The following is a 26,461-nucleotide window of genomic DNA, read 5'->3' as shown; positions in this document are numbered from 1 at the left end:
GGCGCCTAAAAATCGGGTTTGATGCGCCACATGGCTCCTGCTGAAACTCAAAGGTGAGTTTCGAACACTGAGGGTGATCTAGGGTTAAACGGCCAAACTACAGGAGCCAAAACACTCGAAAATATTGAGCACGTTCAAAAGATATTCAAATTTGATACTTTCTTTTGGTGCACCCAGCAATCAAGGCTATCATCTCTGGCCCATCGATAAAAATATATACATCTCCATGGAAAACTGATTGCGCGTATGCTGTTTCTAAAATAAGCCAGAAATAATGGCTCCTAACCAAAAAATGTTGTATACTCGAGACCCGTTCGGATTTAGGCGGAAATCCGACTTGCGAGTTGTTTTTTCTGTAGACAAACATTTCGATTTTTTTTAAAAATAATACTCCATGATCCAGGGCTAAATGGCCAGACTGCAGGAGCCAAAACAACCCCCAAACCCCCTCTTTAAATTGTGATTTTCTTTTTTTTTTTTTTTTTTTTTTTTTTTTTTTTAGATCATTTATGAATTCAGGGCATACAAGTACAGGCGAGTAGAAATTTTCATGAGATTAGGTTCACAACCGTTCCCAAAATTTAGAAAAGAACGATTTACTTTCCGAAATTTGGGGGGCCCGCACCTCCAACTGGGGGCACTCTCGGAGCCCTATTAACATTACTAGCAAAATTCCACGGAGCTTTGCGCGAAAGTTAGGTTCCGTAAACCTATTTCTGTGTAGCCAAGGCCTTCCATTCATAAGAAATGAACGAAAAAATTATGAAAGACTAAACATAAATGTGGTTTAATAATTTTAACTTCCGCCGCCGCGCCACGCTGACCGCACTGTGTTTGGTGCAATGCGTGAAGTATTCCTACAGTCTTGTGGGCGCTATACGTTTCGCGTCGACCGCTGCTGAACGCACTATGTTTAACGCAATGCGTGAAGTATTCATGCAGTCTTGTAGGCGCTAATATATGTTTCATGCCGACCGCCGCGCCAAGGGCTTCTCCTTTTCATCTCAAGTCCTCGTCATCATTCCTCTCTGCGCCGCACCATTACAGACCAAAGTGCGCGTTTGGTTTCTGTCCTGACTCGACTAATTGAAGGCGCTATCTCTTGTATCACCGGAAGAAAACAAAATTAGAAATTATTATACTCTCAGGAAATGAGAGATTTTGTCGCCTCGTCGCGTTTGTAATTTTTCTTCTGAATCCGACTTTTTATAGGTACCTACATCTAAACAAAATTCAAAATTTGCCCCCATGGGCCGCGGCCCATGTGGCCTCCTCCTAAGTCCGGCCCTGTAGAACACGCTCCTGCAGTCTGGTCGTTTAACCGTGGATCCCCCTGTATTTTCGAAAATATGAAACAAACAAGTTTGACAGTGGCTCCACTAGTTTTTTCGTGAAATTTACTCTCAGAACCACCCCTTAAAATTGAATTTGTGACGAAATTAACATCAAAATTTGACATTTACCCAAAAATTTCACGTCCGAGCCCTCTAATTGACTGGATGCACTGTGCGCCGGACGCCGGGCGTCCGGATCTCCGGCCTGCCCGATCCCAGAGACGCGTGCGCACGCCTTCGCTCCGGCTCCACGAGGTCCACGCTTCGCGTTTTTTCGGGCTTTCTTTCCTACCCGCTTCCGACGCGGCGCGATCTCCTCAAAAATCGCGAGCATCATGTCGCTCTTCGAGTATCCATATGGGGTGAGTACGGACATGTGAATGTGGATGTATCGAGCACGTAAGGCTTCATTGAAAGCGTAACCAACCAACCTTCTACATAGGCGGATCCGGGGGGGGGGGGGGGGTTCGCCCCCCGCGTTCGCCCGGAAAAAAGGAAAAAGAAAAAGGGGAGAAGGATAGAGTACCTTTATACACAGAGTATGGCCATTCGTATCTTTTTACTTCAGGAAAACTGTGCCGCTTTTTGATTGGTCAACGAGTTTTTAGGCTTCATGATGCTCTTACGGCCGTGAATGAACGAACAAGATGGCGGCTCACCGTAACATCCATAGGAAGCTAAAATTTGACAAAAATTTCAATTATATGTCAGTAACAATTTAAACTAGCATGTCTACGAATAACACTTGAAAAAACACATGAAAACACTGTTAAATCGCCTTTCGCCTTTACCACAGGTGGATGTAAGATGTGCATAACCTCGAACTTGCTCGCTGATAACAGCCATTTTGTTTGTTTATTTACGGCCCCAAGAACATCGTGTCAGCTTATTTTCACGCGACCAATGAGAAACCGGCACAGAAATGGCCATACTCTGCCTATAAAGGTACTCTAGTACGGATATGTGGATGTGAATGTATTGAGCTCGTAAGGCTTTATTGAAAGGGTAACCAACCTTCTACGTAGGCGGATCCAAGGAGGGGGGGGTGCGCCCCCCAAGTTCGCCCGGAAAAAAGAAAAAAGAAAAAGGGGAGAAGGAAAGGAGGAAGGAGCGGAGGAGAGGAGAAGAAAGGACTCTTAAACGAACGCTCATTTAATTGATTGACCAATGACCATTGGTCAGGGTGCGAATTTGAGCATTGTCATATTTAACGATGGCCAGAGTGCGGAACTATGTATCTCCGTTTCCGATGTCGCAAACTTCCTGTCATGCTTCATTTTTTCAATGAAGAAGTCATCGTAATTTCTTGAAATCATCCTGGATGTTTCTCCTCTAGTATAGCATAATATTCTGTGTAACTTTCAAACTAAAAAACTCGGCTAGTTTCTCTTTGATAAAATAAAATAGAGGAGGAAATTTTGAAACGTCGCAACGGAGATACGTACTTTCACACTTCGGCCTTCGATACTCTCTTGACAAAATGTCACAATGATCACGATTCGCACGACAAAAATTATGGAGAGCAACTCCTAGCAAACATTTTGACTTTGCTCGTTAAAGAAGAAGAAGAAGAAAAAAAAAAAAAAAAAAAAAAAAAAAAAAAAAAAAAAAAAAAAAAAAAGCCTAAAGAGGACAGTGTCACAATCACAAATACAGAATCGCAGCATCACAAGTTTAGATACTCACGTTTTGAATGTTACCATCAATTCGTGAATACCTCCCAATAGACGTTTTCTAAGTTAGCGAGGTGCATTGAGTTAGGGCTGAGGCCAACGCCTTCCTACAATCAGGGATACAACTATTGATGTTCGGTTGATGTGCTTGTTGCATCAAAAAAATTGAAGGAGAACTGGCTATCTGTACTTGTTACTTGTACTAGCTCTGTTAGCTTAAAAAGTTTTCCCTGAAGAGTATCGAAAGTTACAAAAATTAAATCGCGTACTTTTAAAAAAATAAACTATAAAATTTCCTCTTAATCAAATTTTTATTCGGATGGATTTACGCTAGAGAGAACTATGGTGCATAGAAATCCCATGTTCGTACTTAAGTTTATCATAAATACTTACGTTAATTTGTAAGGAAACCATGCGTTTCAATTGCTAATGGTCCGTAATGCAAAGTGACCGAGAATCCTCTCCAGTGTTCGAAACTCACCTTTGAGTTTTGAGTCATGTGACGCATCAAGCCCGATTTTTAGGCGCCATCGAAGATTTTTGAGGGTCCAAATTGACTTTTTGCCTATATATTACGGTGCACTTAGTGAAAAGTTAGACGCAAGACGTTTTCGTAACAGAACTAGTAAGTAGCTGTAACTTGGCGAAGACAAAAGCACTAAGAATGAAATCGTGAAGAATAGAAAAAGCAAGTTTTCACTTGTAGTGCTGAAAATTCTGAGTTTTTTCAATTCAAATAGATTTGTTTTTCTTTCTTTATGTGACCTCCTGTGAAAATCCAGATTTTTGGGGGGCAATTTTTAGGGGCCACATCGGCGCAGAGCCTTTATTTTTTAGGCGTCATGACCGATTTTTTAGGCGCATTTGGCGCGTTGGCGGCTGCGAGTTTCGAACACTGATCCTCTCTATAATTCTATCATCGGAAGTTATATATTTGACAAAGGAATGACTGCCCGAGTCCATTGTGGCACAAATGGTATTATAGCATAACTCAAGTTAGATTTTCGACCAAATATGACAACACTGAGAGGACTAGGCTCTATCGAAAATCCGTTACGCAACGCACCTGACCTAGTCCTGTCGACCGAAATAGACTAGACAAAAATGATTCAGCGACTCAACCGGTTTCAGCCGCTTCAAAAATGCTAAAAATGCGTGAAGCTTGAAAAAAAAGCGAGTCAGTTACTTTACTTCGTAAAAAAAAGCAAACTGACTATCCAAGAAAAGCTGTCTCAGCTTTTGAACCCGATAGAGGAACCTCCTCAGAGCAAGGCTCTTAATTGGGTCTGGAAATTTTTGAAGTTTCAAAAATCGAATCCATTTATTTTAAACAAGTAATTCGGTGGATTTCTGAGGTGTTTGGCTGCTCACAGCATTGGAAAAAACCCCTCATCTACATATCCTCGTTTTTTACACTTTTTTTTTTATGGGTCGGGGTCTTGGAATGTTTCGAAATTTTTCCACTGCACAGCGCAGCACACCGAGTAGCTCTTCCCGCTTGGACCCCCCCCCCTCCTTCTATTTCTCTCTCCCCCCTCCCCCGGTCCCCTCACATTCCTTCGCCATTCATTCTCTGACTGTCGAATCACGTATGTCAAGGTTCGCTTCGTCTTTCATTACTCGCAGATAGAAGGTATCGCATCGTTTCTCAGACGAAGAAACGTAACTCAATCGCAAGATTGCATAATTGACTGAAAAATCAATTTTTTTTCAAGGAATATGACTGCAAATTTCAAGTCTAAAATTCTACTGATTATTACATCTAATCAGGAGAAAAATCGATAAGATTTTCGATCGGTAATGTCTAAGAAGTCTCAAGTAAAATCATGATGTAGGAGCAGGGTGGCAAACATGATACATAAAATCTTGAAATTTCACGTGAGATATTTCATGAAATTTCGGAAATCTATATAAAAGATGTTGAAAAATACTGGTTCCTTTTCATGTTCCGCAAAACGTAAAAATCGTGACTTCCTTCTATTTTTGTGTGTTTGAGTGCGGGTAGCGTACTCTAGCCCCTGAAAAATATGAAATATTTCATAGCCTCGTGAAATTTCATGAAATATTACACTGAAATGTCCAATTTTTTATTTCTTCCTTATACGTTTCATGCCACCCTGTGTAGGCGTGGGAATTTTCATCTTCTTTTGTCCGGGAAACGAAGCCCATGTAGCCCTTATCCCATTTTTTTGCTTAAATTAACTCATGATATAATTTCAAGCACCATTTATAGGATGACTTTTTTACATAAATTACACCATTTCCAAGAAAATCGATGATAAAGGTCGCTGTACCGACCTACGTCGTCAAAAAAATTCCAAGATGCCCGATAATGCAAACACCTCCTTTTTTTCTCTATAGTCTCTGTTGAGAGGAGACTTTGCATTGTTGAGATGTGAAGTTACGTTCTTTTGTCTGGACTAGAGTCCCGTTATACTGAGAGTCAAGACAACACCCCTCATGGAGTCACAAACGGGAATAAAGATTACAGAAATTGAACGTTTTTCGTAATCTTTGATCGGCCCATTCTCAAACTCCTTTCTCCGTTCCTTCTCTCATTCCGTTTGTTCCTAGCCGAACCCGTAATTCCCTGGTCCATTCCGGATTATAATCTTTGCAATCGGTGAAAATGTAATCTTTATTCCCGTTTGTGACACTGCGAAGGCCTAAAATACGGGAACCAATCAGAAATGGATTCACATTGTCTTGACTCTCAGTATAAAGGGACTATAGTCTGGACGACAAAATAGACAAAAAACGACAGAACACACAAAAAAGCAGCAAATCAGAGGGAGAGAAAATCACATGCGAGCGTGATGAAAAGGAGAGCTTTTTTGAAAATTTCTCACTCACCGCAGAGCATAGTTTTCGAACAAAGTGACTCATAACTCAAGCTTATGCTGCGTTTCGCGACTGTTGCCGTGTGCGAGCGGTGCAAGCTCGGCGAAGTTTTCCCATCCCCTCCGAGTTGAGACCTGTTCCGTAAGCGTGATGAAATTCCGCGAAAAAAGTTTCCCCATGCATTATTCGCACGTAATCTGACTCGGTTAATGCGTAGCAACCTAATCACTTGTTGGGGGTAAATTACGAGCTGCGATAATGTCAGCTGCAGCGAGGGAGATGTTTTTCTACGATTCCGCGCGTCGCACACGAGTCAACTTTCGCGAAAAAGTGAACACTGAAAAAAATTCTCGGCGTTTTTACCGAGGTCCGTTGGTACCTTTACCATCTCACTTTTTTACCAATTATTGGTAATTTTACAAAGACAGACTGGTAAGCTTACCCGCAAACCGGTATTTTCACTGTTATTTTCAGGTAAGAATACCACTTTTATTGATAATCAATTCCCGGTAACTTTACCATTTTATCTCGGTAATTCTACCACAGTCGATAAAAAAAATTGGCGTTTTTACCAAGGTCCAGTAAAATGATCGAGAAAGTTCAATAATTTTATCGAGATTTCTCGGTAAAATTAACAATACCATAAATGGTAATTTTACCAAGAAAAAACTGAGATCAAATAGAACCCCGAATTCTTGGTAATTTTACCCTTTTCTTAGTAAATACACCGAGATTTTTTTTTCAGTGAACGACGTGATTCTCCCGCAAAGACAAACTATTTTGAAGACACATTTCAGCTGTTTTCCTCCTACGGGGCCCGTTTAGGTATTACGTAACGCACTTTTTCCGATTTTTTGACCCGCCCGTGTAACGCACGGTAACGCTGGCTCAACCCCCCCCCCCCCCCCCCCCCAATGACTAGCAGTTATAAGCTTTTTGCCCTCGAGGCCCTACTGCCTACTTGTTTCACATTGTAATCACAATAAAGAGGCACTCAGAATAGCACTATAAAAATGACAATTTACACTAAAAAAATAGCTTGGAGCGAGCATGATGATTCTTGAATTTGCCGCCAAGAATTTTTTTCATCTTGCTTTAAGCTGACTTTTTCTCGATACAAGAAAAATAATGTTCGGGTTAAGCAAAAGAGTAGCTTATATTAACCAGAAAAATTCTTGATTTAAGAAGGAATACTTCTTGGCGGCAAATTTAAGATTCTTTTTTTTCAGTGTATGCCGACCTAGGCTCGAGTGAAATAGAGCTGTATTTTGGAAATGAATCCCTCCGAGGGATTACAATGATTTGCCACTGCGAAAAGTTAAAAACATATACGGAAGAATGGATTCAATTTTTTTGACGAACTTTGATGTAGGTGCAAAGTGAGTAGTGCGAACCTTCCTTAAAATTACCAAAACTCTAAATATTTTTTCTTTCGTAAATGTATTCTGCAGTTTTTGCAGTGGCAAATCATTGTAATCTCCTTGAGGAACACATTTCCTGTTTGTTATACAGCTTCCTGGTAAAAGCGGAGCATAATGACCTCGTCATTGAGACATCACAATATTTTATGGAACAAATCTCCATAATTTCACTTTGATCTCAATCTAACTTCACTATGACATCGCTCTGACCGTTCAGACATCACTATGATGACACTGCGATGGCAGAGTGTTCATCGGCCACACTGCTTTATGAAACACGAAATGGATGTCTTATGACATCAGAGTGATGTCCCACCTTACCTAGGCAGGGCCGGATTTACCTATTTGCCGCCCATGGGCCGCCTGTATTTTGCCGCCCCCTTCTCATTCGTTTTGAAACATCAATAAAAACCATCGAGTGAACGTACTGGAGGGGGGGGGTGCCTAAGACGCGTTTACCTGCTCGTGTTGGATTCATTTCAAAAGTTGCAAAATTTCACGGAACTTGACGCGAAAGTTAAGTCCCGTAAACCTATGTCTGTGTGGACAAGGCCTTCCATTCATAAGAAATGAACGAAAAAATTATGAAAGAACAAACATAAATGTGGTTTAATAATTTTAACTTCCGCCGCTGCGCCGCGCCGCGCTGATCGCACTGTGTTTGGCGCAATGCGTGAAGTATTCCTGCAGTCTTGTAGGCGCTATGCGTTTCACGCCAACCGCTCCTGACCGCACTGTGTTTGACGCGATGCGTGAAGTATTCATGCAGTCTTGTAGGTTCTAATATGTGTTACATGTCGATAGTGCGGTCGCTGCGGTCAGCAGCGGGCAGCGTGAAACACATAGCGCCTACAAGACTGCATGAATACTTCACGCATTGCGTCCAACGCAGTGCGTGCAGCAGCGGTCGGCCCGAAACGCATCGCGTACGTAAAACTGTAGGAATACTTCACGCATTGCGCCAAACACAGCGCGATCAGCGCGGCGGCAGAAGTTAAAATTACTAAACCACATTTATGTTTGTTCTTTCATAATTTTTTGGTTCATTTTTTATAAATGGAGGGCCTTGTCCATACAGAGATAGGTTTACGGAACTTAACTTTCGCGCCAAGTTCCGTGAACTTTTGCTAGTAGTGTTGACAGGGCTTTCGCAAAAAATGTGACCAACACGAGTAAACGCGTCTTTTACGCCTCTCCCCCTCCGGCTCGTTCTTTTGATGGTTTTTATTGATGTTTCAAAACGAATGAGAAGGGGGCGGCAAAATATACAGGCGGCCCATGGGCGGCAAGTAAGTAAATCCGGCCCTGTTTGGAGTCCCCAAATGAAATGGCAGCCCTGTCAATGTATTTGCTCCCTATCTTTGCATGGTGAGTTTGTTTTGATATACAGCTGGACTCTCAGGGTAGGGCGGGATATCTCCTCCATTTTGGCCTCACTTTAAGAGCTTTTCTTGAGCTTGGGGGATGATTTCAGAGAAAACCAGTGGCACCATCGTGTTTCTCGCGAACTTTTACATAAGAAACAACAGTCAAATCGCAAATCCCTCATACATGCAACATCTCCATTGGTTCCCATTTCCGATGACGGTCATTTCCGCATTGGCTCCCACTTCCGAAGATCGTATTGGTTCCCGTGTCCGAATTAGTTCCCATCTGTAAATTCGTAATTCAAAATTTTTTATTCAAAATTGCAACACGGTTCGCTCAAGTGCTAGTATTTCCCTTCCCATTCTGACAGGCTTAGGACTGTCTACCAGCAAGGTAGGCATGGTTAAAAATGTTGGGAAAAAAAGTTTCCGCCGCGAGGACTGTGCGCCGGACGGCCTTCCCTGGAGACGGATTCATTCTTATACCGATGCGGAAGGGGTTTTAGGAACTCCCGCGCAAAATCCCTTTTCGCAGGCAGATTACACCGGTGAAGAGGAAGATTTGAATAATACCTCTTCTTGGCACCTTGGCTCCTCGTTTTCGGGAATCAGATTTAGGTATTTCTCCGGACGAAAACAGTTATCACCGACTCGACTTGAGCCTTGAATTCGCTTGATCGTAGTGAAAATAAAGGCTCATGCCGAGGTATTAACTGTGTTTTCAAGTCACTTTTCGTATCCTCTCGCTGGTGCCGTGAAGTAATGCGTGATACCTATGCGCATCGCTATGCAACTGAGTTATAAGTTGCAGCGAGAAATTGATACTGACTGTTGCCGGCTTGACGGTAAGTATAAGTGGAGTCCCTTTATGTACTGGTTACACGCTCAAATTTCTGCCAAATTCCGATCAAAATGATGAACAAGATGGCGGTCGAGAGTTATCTAGATTAATGAGTAAAATGAATTAAAACAGCGTGTTGATTAAAGGATGAAATAAGCACGGTTGTGTGGAAATCAGATGACGGATGAGCCCCACAGTTACATCATCTACCATAAATTTTTTGCAGGCCGCAGAAATTTGATGGTAGATGGTGCGCACCAGTCACCAATTGATCGGAAATTGATGGGAATTTGAGCGTGTAACCAGCACATTATAGAGAGGGTTGAAACAACGCGGCTCATGGATGTCACAAACGGGAATGAAGATTACACAAATCGGACGTTTTTTGTAATCTTTGATCAACCCATTCCCGAATTCCTACCTCCGTCCCCTCTCTCATTCCACTTGTTCCTTGCCGCACTCCCAACTCCCCGGTCCATTCCGGTTTATAATCTTTGCAATTGAGAGTTTGCATGCAAATTTTTTATTGCTTCATCTGAAAGTGCTTAAAGAGCTGATTTCACAGTTTTTTACAAAACAATTTCTGATATGGGAAATAGTATGAAAATAGATTTATTAGTGAGAAAATGCACCGTCTAGTGACGTCATCTGGCGGCATTTCCCATAAACACATGTATTTTAGCAGGTTAGATCATTTTGGCATATATCTTCTCCAATAATTGTTCAATTCATGAACCAAAGGTATCCTCGTGCTCAGGGCCGGATTAAGGGGGTGGCCACATGGGCCGCGGCCCATGGTGGCAAATCTAGGGGGCGGCAAATTTTGCAATTTTTTTAAATGTAGGTATAAAAAAAAATCGAATTTAGAAAAAAAAATTACAAACGAGAAAAGGCTAAAAAATCTCTCATTTCCTGAGAGTAAAGTAATTTCTAATTTTTGTCGTCTTTCAGTGATACAAGAGACAGCACCTTTAATTAGTCGAGTTAAGAGAGAAACCAAACATACAATTTGGCCTGGAACGGCGCGAATTAGGGAGAAATGATGACGAGGACTTGAGATGAAAAGGAGAAGCTCTCGGCGCGGCAATCGGCATGTAACACATATTAGCGCCTACAAGACTGCACGAATACTTCACCAAACACACACAACACAGTGCAGTTATTGTGGTCAGCGTGAAACGCATAGCGCCTACGAGACTGCGTGAATACTTCACGCATTGCGCCAAACACGGTGCGGTCGGCGCGGCGGCGGAAGTTAAAATCATTAAACCAAATGTTGTGTTTGTTCTTTCATAAGTTTTTCTTTAGATAGGTTTACGAAACTTGACTTTCGTGCAAAGTTCCGTGACCTTTTGCTAGTAATGTTGACAGGGCTTTCCCAAAAAATGTGTTCAACACGAGTAAACGCGTCTTATGCACCCCTCCCCCACTGGCACGTTCACTTGATGGTTTTTATTGATGTTTCAAAACGAATGAGAAGGGCGCGGCAAAATACAGGTGGCCCATGGGCGGCAAGTAGGAATATCCGGCCCTACTCGTGCTAAGTTGACTTGGTAGTTTCCACTTAAGCACGAAATTTATCAAATTTCAGACATCTGCAAATTCTCTTTTGCTGAAAGTGTAATCTTTATTCCCGTTTGTGACACTGTGACGGCCTAAACTATACGGGAACCAAATAAGAAATGGATTCGCATAGTCTTTACTTTCAGCATAAAGGAACTCTAAGTATAAGAGCTTCGACGACAGACGTAATTTTTTCCTCCCCTTCCCCACTTCCCCCTTCGGAGGGGGTCAAAGGAGGAAGAACGAGATATCGATTAACAAAGTGCGAGACCACGTATCTCCATTGCGGTGTTTCAAAATTAAGGAGCAACAGGCCAAATTCATAGCTTGAAATGTATGCAGAAAATTCTGCTAACAGAGAAGAAAAATCAAGGAAGATTTTAAGACATTACGTTGACTACTTTTCTGTTTGTGAGTACAATAAGCTAAACTGGGCCCTGAAAAAAGTTACGACCCTGGAACTTTTCTTACCATCTCCAGATGGGTTTCAGACATCGATTGCATTTTGCAAAAAGGAGCCAGCAGAATTGCAATGATGCTAAGATTGTGCATTTTCATCCTTTGCGATGAAATTACCGAACCCATGAAAAAATATGAAATTTACAGGGCAATTTTTGCCTTAAATTTACAGTTTTTAGCAAGTAAAATAGAGACTGTTTATAGATAATCAAGTTTTTCTTCCACGACAAAAGAAGTTGCTCAATCTTAGCAACATTGCAATGCTCCTGGTTCCTTTTTGCAAAATGCAATCCACATTATTTTCACACTTCCGTGCTAAGGAAAAACGCCGTATGAAGCTTCAGGCGTTGCCAAATTTCCTTTGATAAAACACAAATTTCCCGGTAACCTTTTGATTATTTTCCTTCCATTTTTTCAGATGATTTTGTTCGCAATTTCACCTAAAGTCCCTGAAAATTTCAAGGAAAAATATTCATATCTTTCCTCAAAAATAAACATTTTATTTAAGGAAATTTGGCAACTCTCGAATGTTCATACGGCGTTCTTCCTTAGCACAGCAGCACAGCTCCAGAGCGACTTACTGCCCTTACACGCTTTATTTTTTGAATAAGCACGAGGTTATAGGTTCCACCGTATTTTTTTGCTTTGAGAAAGGGTCGACCTTTTTATTTCTTCGCGCAAATGCAGAGTAAATATGCTCAAACGTGAAGTACCGCGGTGAGTTTGCTCTTCAAGTGTTTTTTTAACCGCTGTTTGTGCAGCAGTTCTTTTGCACGGATCGATTTTGAGACTTTAAAAGACTGAAAGAATTTGTAGACGATGTATGCTTATTTTTCGCAATATGAATCGAAACTCTATAACTAACATATATCTCTTCACTTTTTTTAGACTTTTTGTCCTTATACCGTAAAAAAATAAACAATTAATTTAGACCATATAAACTCAAGGATACTCAGCTCTCTCTACTTCTCCTCAATTTTTGACGGCAATGTTCTTGAAATTTATGAATGTTTCGACAAAAAAAAGAATGTTCATGAAAATTTTAAACTTTATTTTCCTTGAGGTTAAGTTCTCATTCAGAGTCGACGATAAGGATAAGAAGTCTTAAAGAGTGAAAAGTCATTCGAACCAACACCAACCACGTGTTTTTGCGGAAGAAATGATTTACATAAACAAAGCGAAGGTGAAACTACCAAACCACGCACATAGTTTTGAAACGTTGCAGCTTTCCTCTAGTGTATTTTATTTTTTTGTAGTATACTGCTGGCCGTGCTAAGGATAAACGTCGTATGAACATTCGGACGTTGCCACGTCTCTCTGTCTGGAATATTCGTTCAGAAAGAAAGATATTCGTATTTTTGTTTGAGATTTTCTCATAGTGTATTGGGAGAAAAATATCGACAAATTTTCGTGAAAAATCTTATTTTATCGAGGAAATTTGGCAATGTCTACAGGCGCATACTGCGTTTTTCCTAAGCACGGCAGTAGGTACAGCTGATCATCGTTTTTCAACAAAATTTTGCGAGATTTTTCTTCTCAGAACAGAACGAAAATCTCTGTTTACCTTTCTTTCTTTTGCATCAGAGATTTCAGATCAAATTGCGTACAAAATTCTCTGAAAAACTGGAGGAGAAACATTCACAAATTTGTCCGAATTCGTGATTTGTCAGAGGAAATTTGGCAACTTCTGAAGGCTCATATGACGTACTTCCTTAGTGCGGCAGAATTGGAGTCTGCGCATTCTATGTCACTCGATAAGTTACGGAAACATTTTCTATATTCAAACGTGAACACAATACGAGGTGAACTTATTCGCTAACGACCTGAACAGAGGGTTTACTCAGGTAACTCGACTCTAATTAAATTCGCGTCAAGTCCTCCGAAACAGATGCATTGAAAAGCTGGCTAGAGACGTTGCGATTTAATGGATCGTACCTCGCCTCTGTATAAACAATTTCCGGGATAAAAGCGAATTGACCACCAGATGAGGTGCATAAAACGAGCATAAACTGCATGTTCTAACATCGAGATTTCAAGTAGAACACGCTGAACACATTCGAACAAATTTAAACTAACAGGAGGTAAACTTATGTTTTTTTTCCCGAGGGAGTATTTGGATCGCAGTTAGTAAAAAGGATCCGGCGCGATTACAGGGTTGTAAAAATGTTGCATCTTTATAATTATCTAAAAAATCTCCCATTATACAGCGGTGCTAAGAAAAAACGCCGTATGAACATTCGAGAGTTGCCAAATTTCCTTCGGTAAAATGTGTATTTTTGAGGAAAGTTATGAATATTTTCCCTTTGAAATGTTTGGAAACTTCGGTTGATATTGTGAAAAAAAAATATGTGAAAAATTGGAAGAAAAATATCGATAAATTTTCCAGAGAATTCGTGATTTACCAAAGGAAATTTGGCAACGCCTGAAGAGTCATACGGCGTTCTTCCTTAGCACGGCAGTATAGCAAACAACTTTGGCTTTCCACCAAAAAATTGGTAATTTGTAAGGAAAATAATTGTGTGAATGTTTATACTGTGCACACATTGACTTACAATGACGGCTCCCAGCCGTCATCGCAGCGCTGGGCCAGCTCTGAAATGACGGCTCAGAGCCGTCCGCTGATTGTTTGCGTTATTTCGGCAATTCTCCGGTAGATTGCGTTCTCATCAATGTTTATATGAGTAGTGTGGCCACCCTATGACTTATTGTGTACGGTAATTTCTTGTTTTGTTACGGTATTTTCATATTACTGTGCGTTTGCACATGAAATAACCTCAAAATTTTCTGATTTTCGCTGATCATGCGATTTTTGCGATTTTGACAGCTATAAACCACATAAAAAAATCATTGTGTTCAAAGTTTTCACCATTTTTCTCAAACGTTGTATTGTGAATGCTTATATTGTCAATTTTCACCCTTTGAGAAATAATTTCTGGATTATTTTGAAGTGTTCAAAGTTGCTGATTTTCGCCAAATTAAATCGTAATTCCTGGCCCGGCAGGGTCAAATTAAATCATAAGTCAATGGGTTAAGTATTTATAAAAGAGAGGTAGAAATTGCACGAATTTGAAAACACTGTAACCGCGCCGGTTCCTTTTTGTTAAATGCGGTCAATTTGTATAACAACACCATTATCTACTTTTATAAGCGAGTTATACCCAAGAAAACACATCACCTTCTGAAAATTATGTATACGGAAAACAAAAGAGGTAGGGGTTGTTGGATTATATGGACAAATAATTACGGTAGTAACTCAATAAATCAGGTCACTAACCCAAATGTTGCAGTATTAAAGTAATTAATTGGAAATGCCCTTATCATCCAATGGCCAACGAATCGGGCTAGTGCTACAATTTTAGGGGACAAACACTTTTTCATGTGTATCTAAAAAAATGTCGATTTTTACTGTTTTTCCAATTTCAAAATTTCTGCGATAGCTTAAGAACCAAAGGCTTCTTGGATAAAACTACCCTGGTAAAAATTGGCAGTAGAATCTTTGTTCCGAAATACCATAAACCTACAGCAGACTGTAAGATTTCCAATAGCTTCTATAGCCGGCAACACAATTTCTTATAGCCTTTTATAGCTGATGGCGATTAAGCAACAGCCTGACGATAAAGTGTATGCTATCCGTTACTAATTACGGATGCTAGGACTTAGTGAGTTTTTGGACCAACGCTCTCTTTTTAGGCCGCAGTATCTTGATTTATTTTGCGAGGGAAGCTCCGTACTTTTGAAGGATGCCTGCCATTCCTAATATGTTGGAGCGCCTTCAATTTCGTACGATATTGTGCAATACCTCTGGTGTGAAATAATTGCTTCAAGCGCCGTGGTACGCTGCGGCGCAGCGCGGCGGGCGGGCAGCCAGCGCGAAGCGCGCATTGGCGCCTACAAACCTAACAGGGATACTTCACGCATTGCGCAAAGCGTGAAGTATCCCTGTTAGGTTTGTAGGCGCCAGTGCGCCGCCGCTCCGCTTTGTGTTAGGCTCTAATATTTAATCTCGTGGAGTCAGCGTTGTTCAACTCATGACTTTGAAATGTTTGCACACTCTGTATGGATTAATGTCATTTTCATTGATGAAAACAAATATGTAGTAAAGGAAAATATAATGTGCGTTTTGTAAATATTGTGGTGATTCCTTACAAACTTGCGGATTTACAAAGCACACGAATTTCTACACAATTTCTTATAGCCTTTTATAGCCGATGGCGAAAAAGCAACAGCCAGGCGATAAAGTGTAAAGCCCGGCGACAGGAACTATAGCCCGGCTGTTTAATTTTTTATCGCTTTGTGTAGCCCGGCCGTATGATTTTCTCCACTTTCTACAGCCAGCTATATAATTTTCTATCGCCTTCTTCAGTCGGCTATAAGAACTCCTATGGTATTTTGAAACGCAGCTCCTATCGCCAATTTTTACCAGGGTAGGCACTGCGACCTAATTTTAATCTAGTTTACTATTAATTATTTGTCTTGATGTGCCGGAACATTCCTGAAAACTGTATGAGTGTTGCAAACAGGAAGCAAAAGAAAATTTGAGTGACCCCTTCCCTTTTATTTTAACTCTCACTTTAGAATTTGGGGATTTTTATTACGACCCACGCCTAACGCAATCACAGCAAGAGATTTTGCGCTTTGAACAATTTCTTTAATGACGTCATCCACCGTGGTAGCTGTGACATCTTTGGTTCTTCCACCTAGCTTATATTTTGTCAGGGAGACACTCATTTTAACTGGTTACTCGATGTGAAACTGGAGGCTAGGAAGAAACGAAGAGTGTCACTAACGCTGTGGATGACGTCATAAGTCGAATTTTTCAAAGCGCGATATCTCGGTTAATATTCAACGTAGAAAGTTGCACTTGCACTGGAAAAAAATACACATTGGATCTAGAGTCCAGACTCTTGAAAACATTGACAAGAAAAAGGAATCTTGATTCAATCAGATTTAAGCTTAAATCAAAAGGAAATCCGCTCAAATTAAGAGGCTTGGTTCTTAATTTAAGCTAGATTCTGATGGAACCAAGAGTAATTTTTCTTGTCGATGTTTTCAAGAGTCTGGACTCTAGCTTCAAAGTTTTTTTTTCCAGTGGACCCATTTTCGAACTGTACATCCTCCTGTACTTTTCCTTAACATCCCTCTCCTCTCCGCACCACGAACTCATCACAAGCGCCGATAAAAGACGAAGAGAATACACAAATGTAATTTCATTGCTCCAGGTCCTCTAATAGCTCGCCACATCAAACATCATAACTCCCGCCGTTTAAAACGACACATCTACATCGTAATCCCATCGTTGCGTACGAGGTTTGGTTCAACCCGCCACGCTTGGCAAACAAACTCACGGCGGCGCCCCGGAGAGCACTCCCTACACGCGTACACGCGTGTACAAGAAGATGCCTATCCGCGGGTTCGCAGGCGCCCGGCGTGGCCCGGTCTAAAAATAGCCCAAGATTTTATCATCGCGGGATCTATTTTAAATAGCTCGCAAAGAGTAGTGTTCGGCCTTATTGTCAAAGTGCAGAGCCGACAGATAAGAGCTCGTGAATTCGCGGAGAGTGGAGTTCGCACTGATGTTCTGTTTGTGGTGTCGCAATCGACCGAGTTGGAGCAGTTCCCACGCGGATGGAGGTGTTGGGCTTGGCCGACAGGCAAGGTGAATCCTCTTTGTTTTAAGCACGGTTTTGTGTCGATCACGCTGTCGTTGGAGATAAAATGTGTCTAGAGGTACCGCAGTTACTTCCTATATTAGAATCGTTATTTCCACGATCAATAGGCACATTTTCGCGAGTGGATTTGGTCCAAGTTCTTAACTTACTGCCAACCTTCGTTACAACAAAACTGAATTCCCTCCTGGCAACGGTGCGGTTACAACACTTGGGTTTTCATCAGAGTCCCTTTATACTGAGAGTCAAGACAATGTGAATCCATTTCTGATTGGTTCCCGTATTTTAGGCCTCCACAGTGTCACAAACGGGAATAAAGATTACATTTTCACCGATTGCAAAGCTTATAATCTGGAATAGACCAGGGAATTACGGCTTCGGCAAGGAACAAACGGAATGAGAGAAGGAACGGAGAAAGGAATTTAAGAATGGGCCGATCAAAGATTACGAAAAACGTTCAATTTCTGTAATCTTTATTCCCGTTTGTGACTCAATGAGGGGGTGTTGTCTTGGCTCTCTGTATAAAGGGACTCTAGTTTTCATGACCACCACATTCAAAATTCTCGACCCACCTCCCGAGGAGGTTGAAAAGTGGATGGGTATAAACGTTGGCTAAAATCCATCAAGCTCCTGGGAGTAGTTCTTGACAGCATCAGAATGTTTTTCTCCTTTGGTTTGCAACCCTGCCGATCCGGTTGAAAAAGTTGACCAAAGCCACTCGCGAAAATTTGCCTAATGCTTTTTTCTGTTCGGTAAATGTTGATCGATGAATGAGGTTTAAGGTGATCCGATGGACACCATAATTTGTGTCAGAACGGTATGCGATACATCGCATCAATTGGTTCCATTTTTTCAGCTACTCGTCATTTTTCTCCAATTTTGAGATCGCAATTCTGTTGTCAGGAGACTAAAGCACTCACTTACCAATTTTAAAAAAGAAATTCAACGTAAAAAAGGCGTGGTTTTTTTAGAGAGAAAATATCGCATTCGAGTGCAGTTCCGATATCAGTATCGAATGCGATCTTTTTCTCTCCGAAAAAAACCATGCCTTTATTACGTTGAATTTCTTTGCTAAAATTGGTAAGTGAGTGCTTTAGTCTCCTGACAACAGAATTGCGATCTCAAAATTGGAGAAAAATGACTAGTAGCTGAAAAAATGGAACCAATTGTTGCGATATATCGCATGCCGTTCTGACACAAAATATGGCGTCCATCGAATCACCTTAAAGACATTTTTTGTTGACAGAGGTTTAATTTTCGCGGGTGGATTTGGTTAAGTTTCGACCTACTGCCAACCTCTGTTACACTGAACGAAATGTCCTCCCGGCAACGGTGCGCCCAGAACATTATTTTAATTTTCATGCTGGCAGCAATGATGACCATATCGAAAATTCGAACGAAAAATGGATGGATGTAAACGCTGACCGACTTCATCGAACGACTGATCTTAGCTCTTGACTTCAGTAGAGCATTTTCGCCTTTGAGTTGTAGCTATGCCGATCTGGTCAACAAAGATTGAATCCACTCATGAAATCTCGCCTAAACTGGGGCTCCGATACTTAATGGCACGGTGTTGCTTTCTCGTAAAAACGCATTTTTTTTTTTTTTTTTTTTTTTTTTTAAAGTGAATATTTTCTTTGAGGCTCGATGTGGCAAATTCATATCAATTTTTTCTTTCTTGATAGAATGATCACCAAAATTTTGGAATTTTTAGGAAAACAAAAGGGGATCAACGTAATTATGAACTCTATGACATAAAGTTTATTCACACCGTGGAGGATTAATCATGCTTAATTAGGACGAGTTACAACCGCACCTCAATTCGTTCCAGCGCCTCTGATTGGTCAGCGGTGCGATTTGAATTCATCGATGGATGTTGCATTTCCGTGTGAAAAGGCTACATAAAATTCGATCTCTGGACCCGGTCTCGTGGAACGGTTTCATTAACTATCCGATTCATTATTCATCAACCATTAGAAGGCCGTTTGTCATTCTTCTTTCAGTTGTACGGTTTATTGCTAATCGATGAGCAACGTTAAAACATATTGGCGAAACCTTCTACCTTTATGTACGCGTAGTTTGGTTTTGGTCGTTGGAACCAAACGTATGGTGGGTAGGAACACCATCATCGGGGTATCATGATCATTCGTTGAAAACAAAATATTGTGAAAGGCGCTAAAGTATATTATGCTGGAAGAAAATAGAAACTCAAGTTCTCAAGAATAATGGAAGAACTAAGATCCTTCTTCCTCTCTGTACTATGCTAATTTTATCGAGGTAACACTGGCAACGCGGTAAGCAACTTGTTCTTAAATGATCTATTACCGAGCACTAGTCAGTTTGAATTTTGTAATTAGGATGAAAAGACTTTCGAACTTGATTCGCGTTTGAACTCATTCACTAAGGTTTTCCTTAATTTGTCTCATAATTTCCCATGAGTCGCGGATGTTACGCCCCATAAAACTTCACGGCACTGAAAGAGTACAACTTCAAAAAACCATTAAAATTATAAAATATCGTTCCTACCTCCATTCCAAAGCTACAAAATTAACTTACACATTTTTTTTTCAAATGAAAATAACAGCATAGGTACTATTTTTATCCGAACTTTCGCTGATGTAAGACGATAATCTGGAAAAAACCTTTAACAGTTTTAATGAAAAACGCCCAGTAGGTACCGAGAAAAAAATTAAAATCGTGAAAAGATATTTTGCAACGTTGTAATGCGGTTACGTTTCTTTGTCTAGGATACGACGATTTATGTATAATTATTTTACTTACCATGGTTAAAAAATTGCCTTTTACCAGTGAGCAAGGAGAGTGAATTTCTGGGACTGGTCCCATAAACTTTCATTGTACATAATTATTTGATATAAAATACAATACATCAAGAATCGACGGTGAAATTACCAGACCACGTATCTCGGTTTGTGCCGTTGCATACTTTCTCTCATACTTCATTTTTTAAATGGGAAACATGGCAACGATGATTCTTGAAAACCTCCGTGATTTTTCCTCTCAGTGCAAACAAAATTCAGTGAAAATTTCAAGGAATGATATTGATTTGTCTTCCTTCAAAAAAATAAAGTAAGAGCGGTGAAAAACCGCAAACGAGATAGTGGTTTGGTATAGTTTCACCGTCGAAATACAATACAAATATTATTTCAATTATCTTCAGTAGTCATACTTTTGAAGATTGCTGATGTTGAGGCCCTGAAAATGTTTTTATTATTTGGTTTCTGCTAGTTTGCTTTTACCAAAATGTTCCAGTTCCGTAACCTCTCCGTTAGGGTCAGGAGTAAAGGTGCTTCATTGTATACCTCTTTACTAAACTTCGAATCAAGTTCGCCTTACGAGGGCAATAGAGCGAAATCGCTAAAGTTTTGCACACTTTCCCGCTCACGGGAAGAACTTTCTTGCAAAGCTGCCAATCTTTAGAGCAAAATTTCCCTTTTTTCATTGCTGGAGAGTGAAAAAGTGGGCCTATTTTTCACATTCAAACCTTAGATTTTGGATGGATTAAATTTTGAAAGAGGTCGACCTAACTTCTTTCATACGTGGTAGAAAAAAAATTTGTGAAATAACCGTAATTAGTAAAATTTAATGAAAGGTCGAGACGGTCCTTAAAAATCTCTCCACTCCACTAAATTTTGTATTTTCCTAAGGTTTTTTACTCTTTTTTGGATTCGATTATGATATATATTCAAATTTTCTTTTATGAATTGATCGTTTTAATCTAAAATTCACTCCTTCCTCACTAAAAATCTTGCTCTTTCCACAACTTTTCATGAACATAAAATCTGAGATAGATCCTGCAGACTTGTTGAAACAAACTTTGTGCAATACTTCCGCATTTCATCAAAATTAAAGGTCGGCATGAATCTTAGACAATTCAATATTTGAGCGAGTTTTACCTTATTTCATGTTTTCCCGCCATTTTATGGATTTACTTTGGTAATATCCATTCGTGAATTTTTTCGTAAATAGATGGTTAATAATCCAAAATGGATTCTTTCCCAAAGTGAGTCACCCTTCACCCGCTCTCTCGGTAAAATTATCAATTTTCAGGAAACCACTAAAACAACACTGCGACTTTACGACAAATTGGGAGTACGGATCTGCGACTCATTTTTAAATTGATTCTTCATTCTATCAGTATTTTTCCCCTCCCCACTTAGATCTTTTACAAGGATCCGAGCTCATGGAATAAATTTCTTCTCGCCCTTCAGTTCGGCAACCTGGAGCGGGGGTAGCCCTAAAGTTTGCACAGTGCCCATTTTCTGTGATTCAAATTATTCCAAGCTCAGTTGCCAAAAAGCTTTGAGAACTAGGCTCTCAGTTATTTCACAAAAAAATCGACAAAATACACTCTATCTATCGATGTCTTTTGAGAGACTTGATTAAAGTAATCAAATTGTACAAGGCTCTGGAAAAAAACAACCTTATGAATTTACGGATGTCTCTACGATAAAGGCAACAGCAGCGTTGCCAGCCAAATTTTCAAATCAGATCCTGCGTTTCCGCGGAAAAACGCTCTGGGGCAAAAAGTTGCAGTATCTGGAAATCTGGTGTCCGGAATATGGCAGCTTGGAATTTTCATAAAACTACGTCCGTTGATGTAGAAAATCCCTACTACCATAATACCGCCCTTCGGTTTGTAAGTTCTGGTACAGCACGCATTTCTGTTGCAGTATCAATAAATTAACGTTAAGTTATGCACTATTTAAGGTACCTTTCGATGGCTAAAGAACATATCGACGGTGTAAGTCGGCAATCACATATCTCGTTTGCGGTGTCTTAAAATCTCCGCCTCCATGTTATTTTTTTAAAGGAGAACAAATTGACATCATTCTTTGAAGTTTCTGCAGAATTTTCTTCGCACCGAGAAGAAAATTCACGGCAGTTTTAAAGAATTACCGTTGCGTTGTTTTCCGCTTAAAAAATAAAGTATGACAGGAAGTCTGCGACGTCGCAAACCGAGTTATGTGATAGCCGACTTACACCGTTGATATCGCCTATCTGCAAACTGACGATTTTGCGAGACATAAAAGAAACTTCGCAATTTTTTTGATTTTGTGGTTAGATTTGCAATTTTTTTCATACATTACAGCGTCTCTAAAAAGCTCCCATGCGGAATTGGAATAAACTAAGAATATCAGCTTGCGTATTTAATACTGAAGTATGCGGCAAAGTCGCTAACTCATTTTTACCAAAATTGTCAGTTAGGCGCACCGAAAAAAAAGGTGCTGATTTAACACTCCGGATGTAAAAAAGTGTGCGACAACTAACGAAACCCTGAATTAACCTCTACAGCGGTTATTTCAGCAATTTCAAGATGTAAAACTAACTGCTGTGGCAGTTAATTCAGTGTTTTGCGAGTTGTCGCACACTTTTTTACATCCAGAATGTTAAATCAGCATCCTTCTTTTTTCGGTGCGGTTTTGTCCCCCGGACCTCGTTTCAGGATAGAAAGAGACCTCGAAAAATGTCCCAAAATGGCCAATTTGGTAAATTCGGTCGACGATTGTCCCCGAGGAATGTGAAAATAAGGATGCTGAGAAAAGGAGCGACCCCCTCCTCCCTTTTTAACCTTTAGTCCCTTTCAATTTAATCCTTCAATGGACCACTAGACAAGGTACGAATTTAAGCAATCTGATACATGTTTCCTAACCAGAATTTTACGTAGAACACGATTTGCACAACGAAAATTACTGAAACCAACTCCTAACTACGATATTAACGTTTTTATTTCACATTAGTTACGAGGAATTTGAACTGCCCGCTCATAAGAAACTCAAAGCTCTACGTGAGTCAAATTGCGCACTACAAAGGTTTCAGCAAGCTCCTCAATCGAGCAATGTTCATTTCCCACCATGTGTTGTTCAAACTATCAGCAATTTTCTTGCTATAGCTGAGCCAAAGCGTCAAGATTGAGGTTGCCAGATTTTTATATCGCAGAGACTGTCATGATAACGTTTAGAGCGCGATGTGAATCACGCAGACCATTGAGTTTTCATGAGCGGGTGGTTTGAATTCACCCATCAGGAATCATTAAATATCTTTGTAAGGAGTTGAATTCGGTAATTTTTGTTGTGCGCATCGGGGAATTTTAGTTTAAAACATGTATCAGAATGCTGAAATTCGTACCTTGCCTTGTGGTCCATTCACATCTTCAACGTGGGTGCACGGTTGCACAACCCTGGAGCCGCGGGGTGTTGGGTACCGGACGAGAGGGTGGTTTTTGTTCAGGGGGTTGGATTTTAATAGCCAGCCCGACTCGGGCAGGTAATTACTCCTCGCAATTAGTCGACCTGTTCACAAGCAGGGTTGTCTCAGAACAGAAATCTCTCCGGATTTCGTAGCTGGTATCGATGAATTCGATGAGGCTAGTTCAACAAACTGTTCCGCTCTGCAGTGCCACCGTTCATGCCCGCCAAAAGTTCCGGGACTCGGAACTTTTTTGTTCCAATTTCTCCCATTCCATGACCGTCAAAAGTTCCGGGATTCTCTTCAGATTTTTTCAAAAGTTCCGGAAAATGCAAAAGATCCGGGAAAAAGTCAGGAAAATCTCAACAATGCTGAAATGTGGAACGAATTCCGGAAAATGGGAGCACTACCGCTCTGAGCCTCACAAAAGAATGGCATAAAAACACGAAACTTATGAATGATATACAAGGGTTCAAATTGAAAAATACATTAGAAATTCACAAGCCGTCGCTGCGTCCCAGTCGTCGCCACTGACGTCACTGGCGCTTTACAATTCCCATTCATTCCTACGGCTCTCAACTAACGAGCACAGTCCTTCTTTCTCACTCGTTTCTCCTTCCTTTTGGCATAAATCCGCCCATCTAATATTGCGGATTTGCAGGGGTGCAGAAAGTTCCTCGGCCTACACAATTTTGAGCAACCAGGGATGTAGCCTACGCACTATTACATTACGCGGTCACAGTAATTTTTTTAAAATATAATGCGGTCGCAATATTTTTCTTCAAATTCGATGTCTCCGCAATCATTTTCTCAAAAATTCAATACTTCTACAATACCTTTCTCCAGAATTCAACAAATTACTAACCAAAAAAAAAAAAAAAAAAAAAAAACCTACACAATTTTTCCATTTTTCCGCAGCCTACACATTGGTCGAGCGACCGATCGGTCGCTGATTCGGGAACATTCTGCACCCCTGCCGATATGTATATTTTTGTGCGACGAGGGTATGCAATAGTATTGCCATTGGTGTGTTGCGTGTTGCGGGTGATGGCTGCGCAGGGGTGATGGGGCTCTCACTGAAAGCGCAGGGTTATCACTTGTGTGGCGAATGAAGCAGTAAAAAGAAATTGCAAAAATTTTGATACAACATTACTGATTTGTATATTTTTGTCTAATGAGCGTATGGAATAGTATTGACATTGGTGTGTTGCGTGTTGCAGGTGATGACTGCGCTCGGGGTGGGGGCCAGTGCCGCGTGTACCGGCGCCGGTGGCTCATGCTGGTGCTGTTCTCGCTCTGCTCGGCCTGCAACGCCGCCCACTGGATCCAGTACTCCATCATCACCAACGTCGTCATCCAGTACTACGGAGTCTCCGCCATGGCCGTCAACTGGACCTCCATGATTTTCATGGCCGTCTACGTCCCCCTCGTCTTTCCCGCCTCCTGGCTCCTCGAGAAAAGGGTGAGTCAACAGAGATTCTCCACACTGGGGAAAAAAAACACATCGGATCTAAAGTCCAGACTCTCAGAAACATCGAAAAGAAAAAGTACTCTTGATTCAATCATAATCTAGCTTAAATCAAAAACCAAGCATCTGAATTTAAAGCTACGGAACCTTAGGCGCGTCTGGACGCCGGCGGAAAATGCTGCTACCGAGTCGAGGGCGAGAAGACGCTCACATTTTGGAGCACGGCACCTTAGGAGCGGAATCCGTGGATTTTTTCCGCTCTGTCCGCCGTCAATTTCTCGAATTTTCGTTGATCGGACAGTATGCTCTGGGCCGCGAAAATGGCTGTACGCGCTTTTTTTTAGGAGGGTGTGGATTCGATCGACAAAAATCGACCGAAAAATAAAAACGTGAATCGATCGACACCAATCGATGGACAAATTACTAAAAAACGGGTGTCGATTCGATCGACAAAAAATGTGGATCGATAGACGAGAAATGATTGACAATTAAAAGGAAAACCGGTATCTAGTCAATCGACATGAATCGATCGAAAAACCAAAACGTGAACCAATCGACGTAATTCGATCGATTCACAACTTGGTCGATCGATTCACGGGTTTGTCGATCAACTCACAGGTTTGTCGATCGACTCATAGGTTTGTCGATCGATTCACAGGTTTGTCGATAGACTCACAGGTTTGTCGATCTATCCACGGGTTTTGTCGATTGATTCACGGGTGGGTCGGTCGATCCACGGCTCTTGTCGATCGATTCACGGAATTTTCGATCGATTCGCGGCTTTTGTCGATCAATTCACGGCCTTTGTGATCGATTCGTGGGTTTGTCGAACAAAACACATTCAAAAATCGGTAGGAAAGGCAGCGGACTGAGCGGAATTTCTCGGCGTCTTCGCTCCGATCTGTTCGCGACAGATCGGAGCGTCCTCGATCGGCGTTTTCCGCAGCGTCTCTTCGCCGCTAAGGTGCCGTCCCCCGCGCAACCCTAGTAGCATGATTCACTTTCCCCTTCCTAACAAACGTATAAGGAATTAATACCGGTTATATAAGCACCATTTTAACTAAAGTTTATGTATCGTGTATATAAGTTTTATATAAAATGCCCATGAAAATAATTATTCATATTTTCAGAAGATAACGTTTATATAAAATTCATATAATTGAGGAAGGGTTTTTATAAATTTTCTTTATACGCATAGTATCCTTTTGCTTAATTTGCTTAATATAACTGTTATATAAATGACCTGAATGACTTTAACGTAAACCTATCTCATTTTCATGAATGATGATGATGATCTCATTTCAATGAACACCCTCGACTCTCAGACTGCGTGGGATAGGTATTATTAGAGGTATTAGTGGCTCCGAGACGAGTTAAAAGGGGATATTTCGGCACACAATCCGAGGAGCCCTGTTACCTCAGTTGGTAGCGTGTCTGGCTCATAACCCTGCCCAGTTAGACAGCAATATTTTAAAAATATTTTAAAAATATTGAAATTTAATATATTTTTAAAATGTTTTTCATGTATTTTTAAAATATTTTCAAAAATACTTTTGAAATACAATCAATGAATATTTTTAAAACATTTTAAAAATATATTAAAAATATAAAAAATTAAAAT

The 26,461-nt window shown here is 40.7% G+C and overlaps 1 protein-coding gene across 2 annotated transcripts in view; it reads left to right on the top strand.

The window, feature by feature from the left end:
- Window positions 1-26,461, top strand: part of LOC109038176 (choline/ethanolamine transporter flvcr2a) — a 93,906-nt gene that overhangs the window by 12,379 nt on the left and 55,066 nt on the right. Inside the window, exons 1-2 of one of the 2 annotated variants that reach the window (XM_019053149.2) lie at window positions 17,003-17,155; window positions 24,593-24,834. In XM_019053149.2, coding sequence (XP_018908694.2) covers window positions 17,125-17,155; window positions 24,593-24,834 — 273 coding nt within the window. In that variant the 5' untranslated portion in view covers window positions 17,003-17,124. Of the gene's footprint in view, window positions 1-17,002; window positions 17,156-24,592; window positions 24,835-26,461 lie in introns of those variants that run through there. The other variant, XM_019053147.2, reaches the window with a different exon arrangement.

This window comes from Bemisia tabaci, chromosome 9 (assembly GCF_918797505.1).
Source record: "Bemisia tabaci chromosome 9, PGI_BMITA_v3".
Classification (NCBI taxonomy): Eukaryota; Metazoa; Arthropoda; class Insecta; order Hemiptera; family Aleyrodidae; genus Bemisia; species Bemisia tabaci.
Note: the sequence above shows the minus strand (reverse complement) of the source record. Positions and strands in the feature narration are given on the sequence as shown.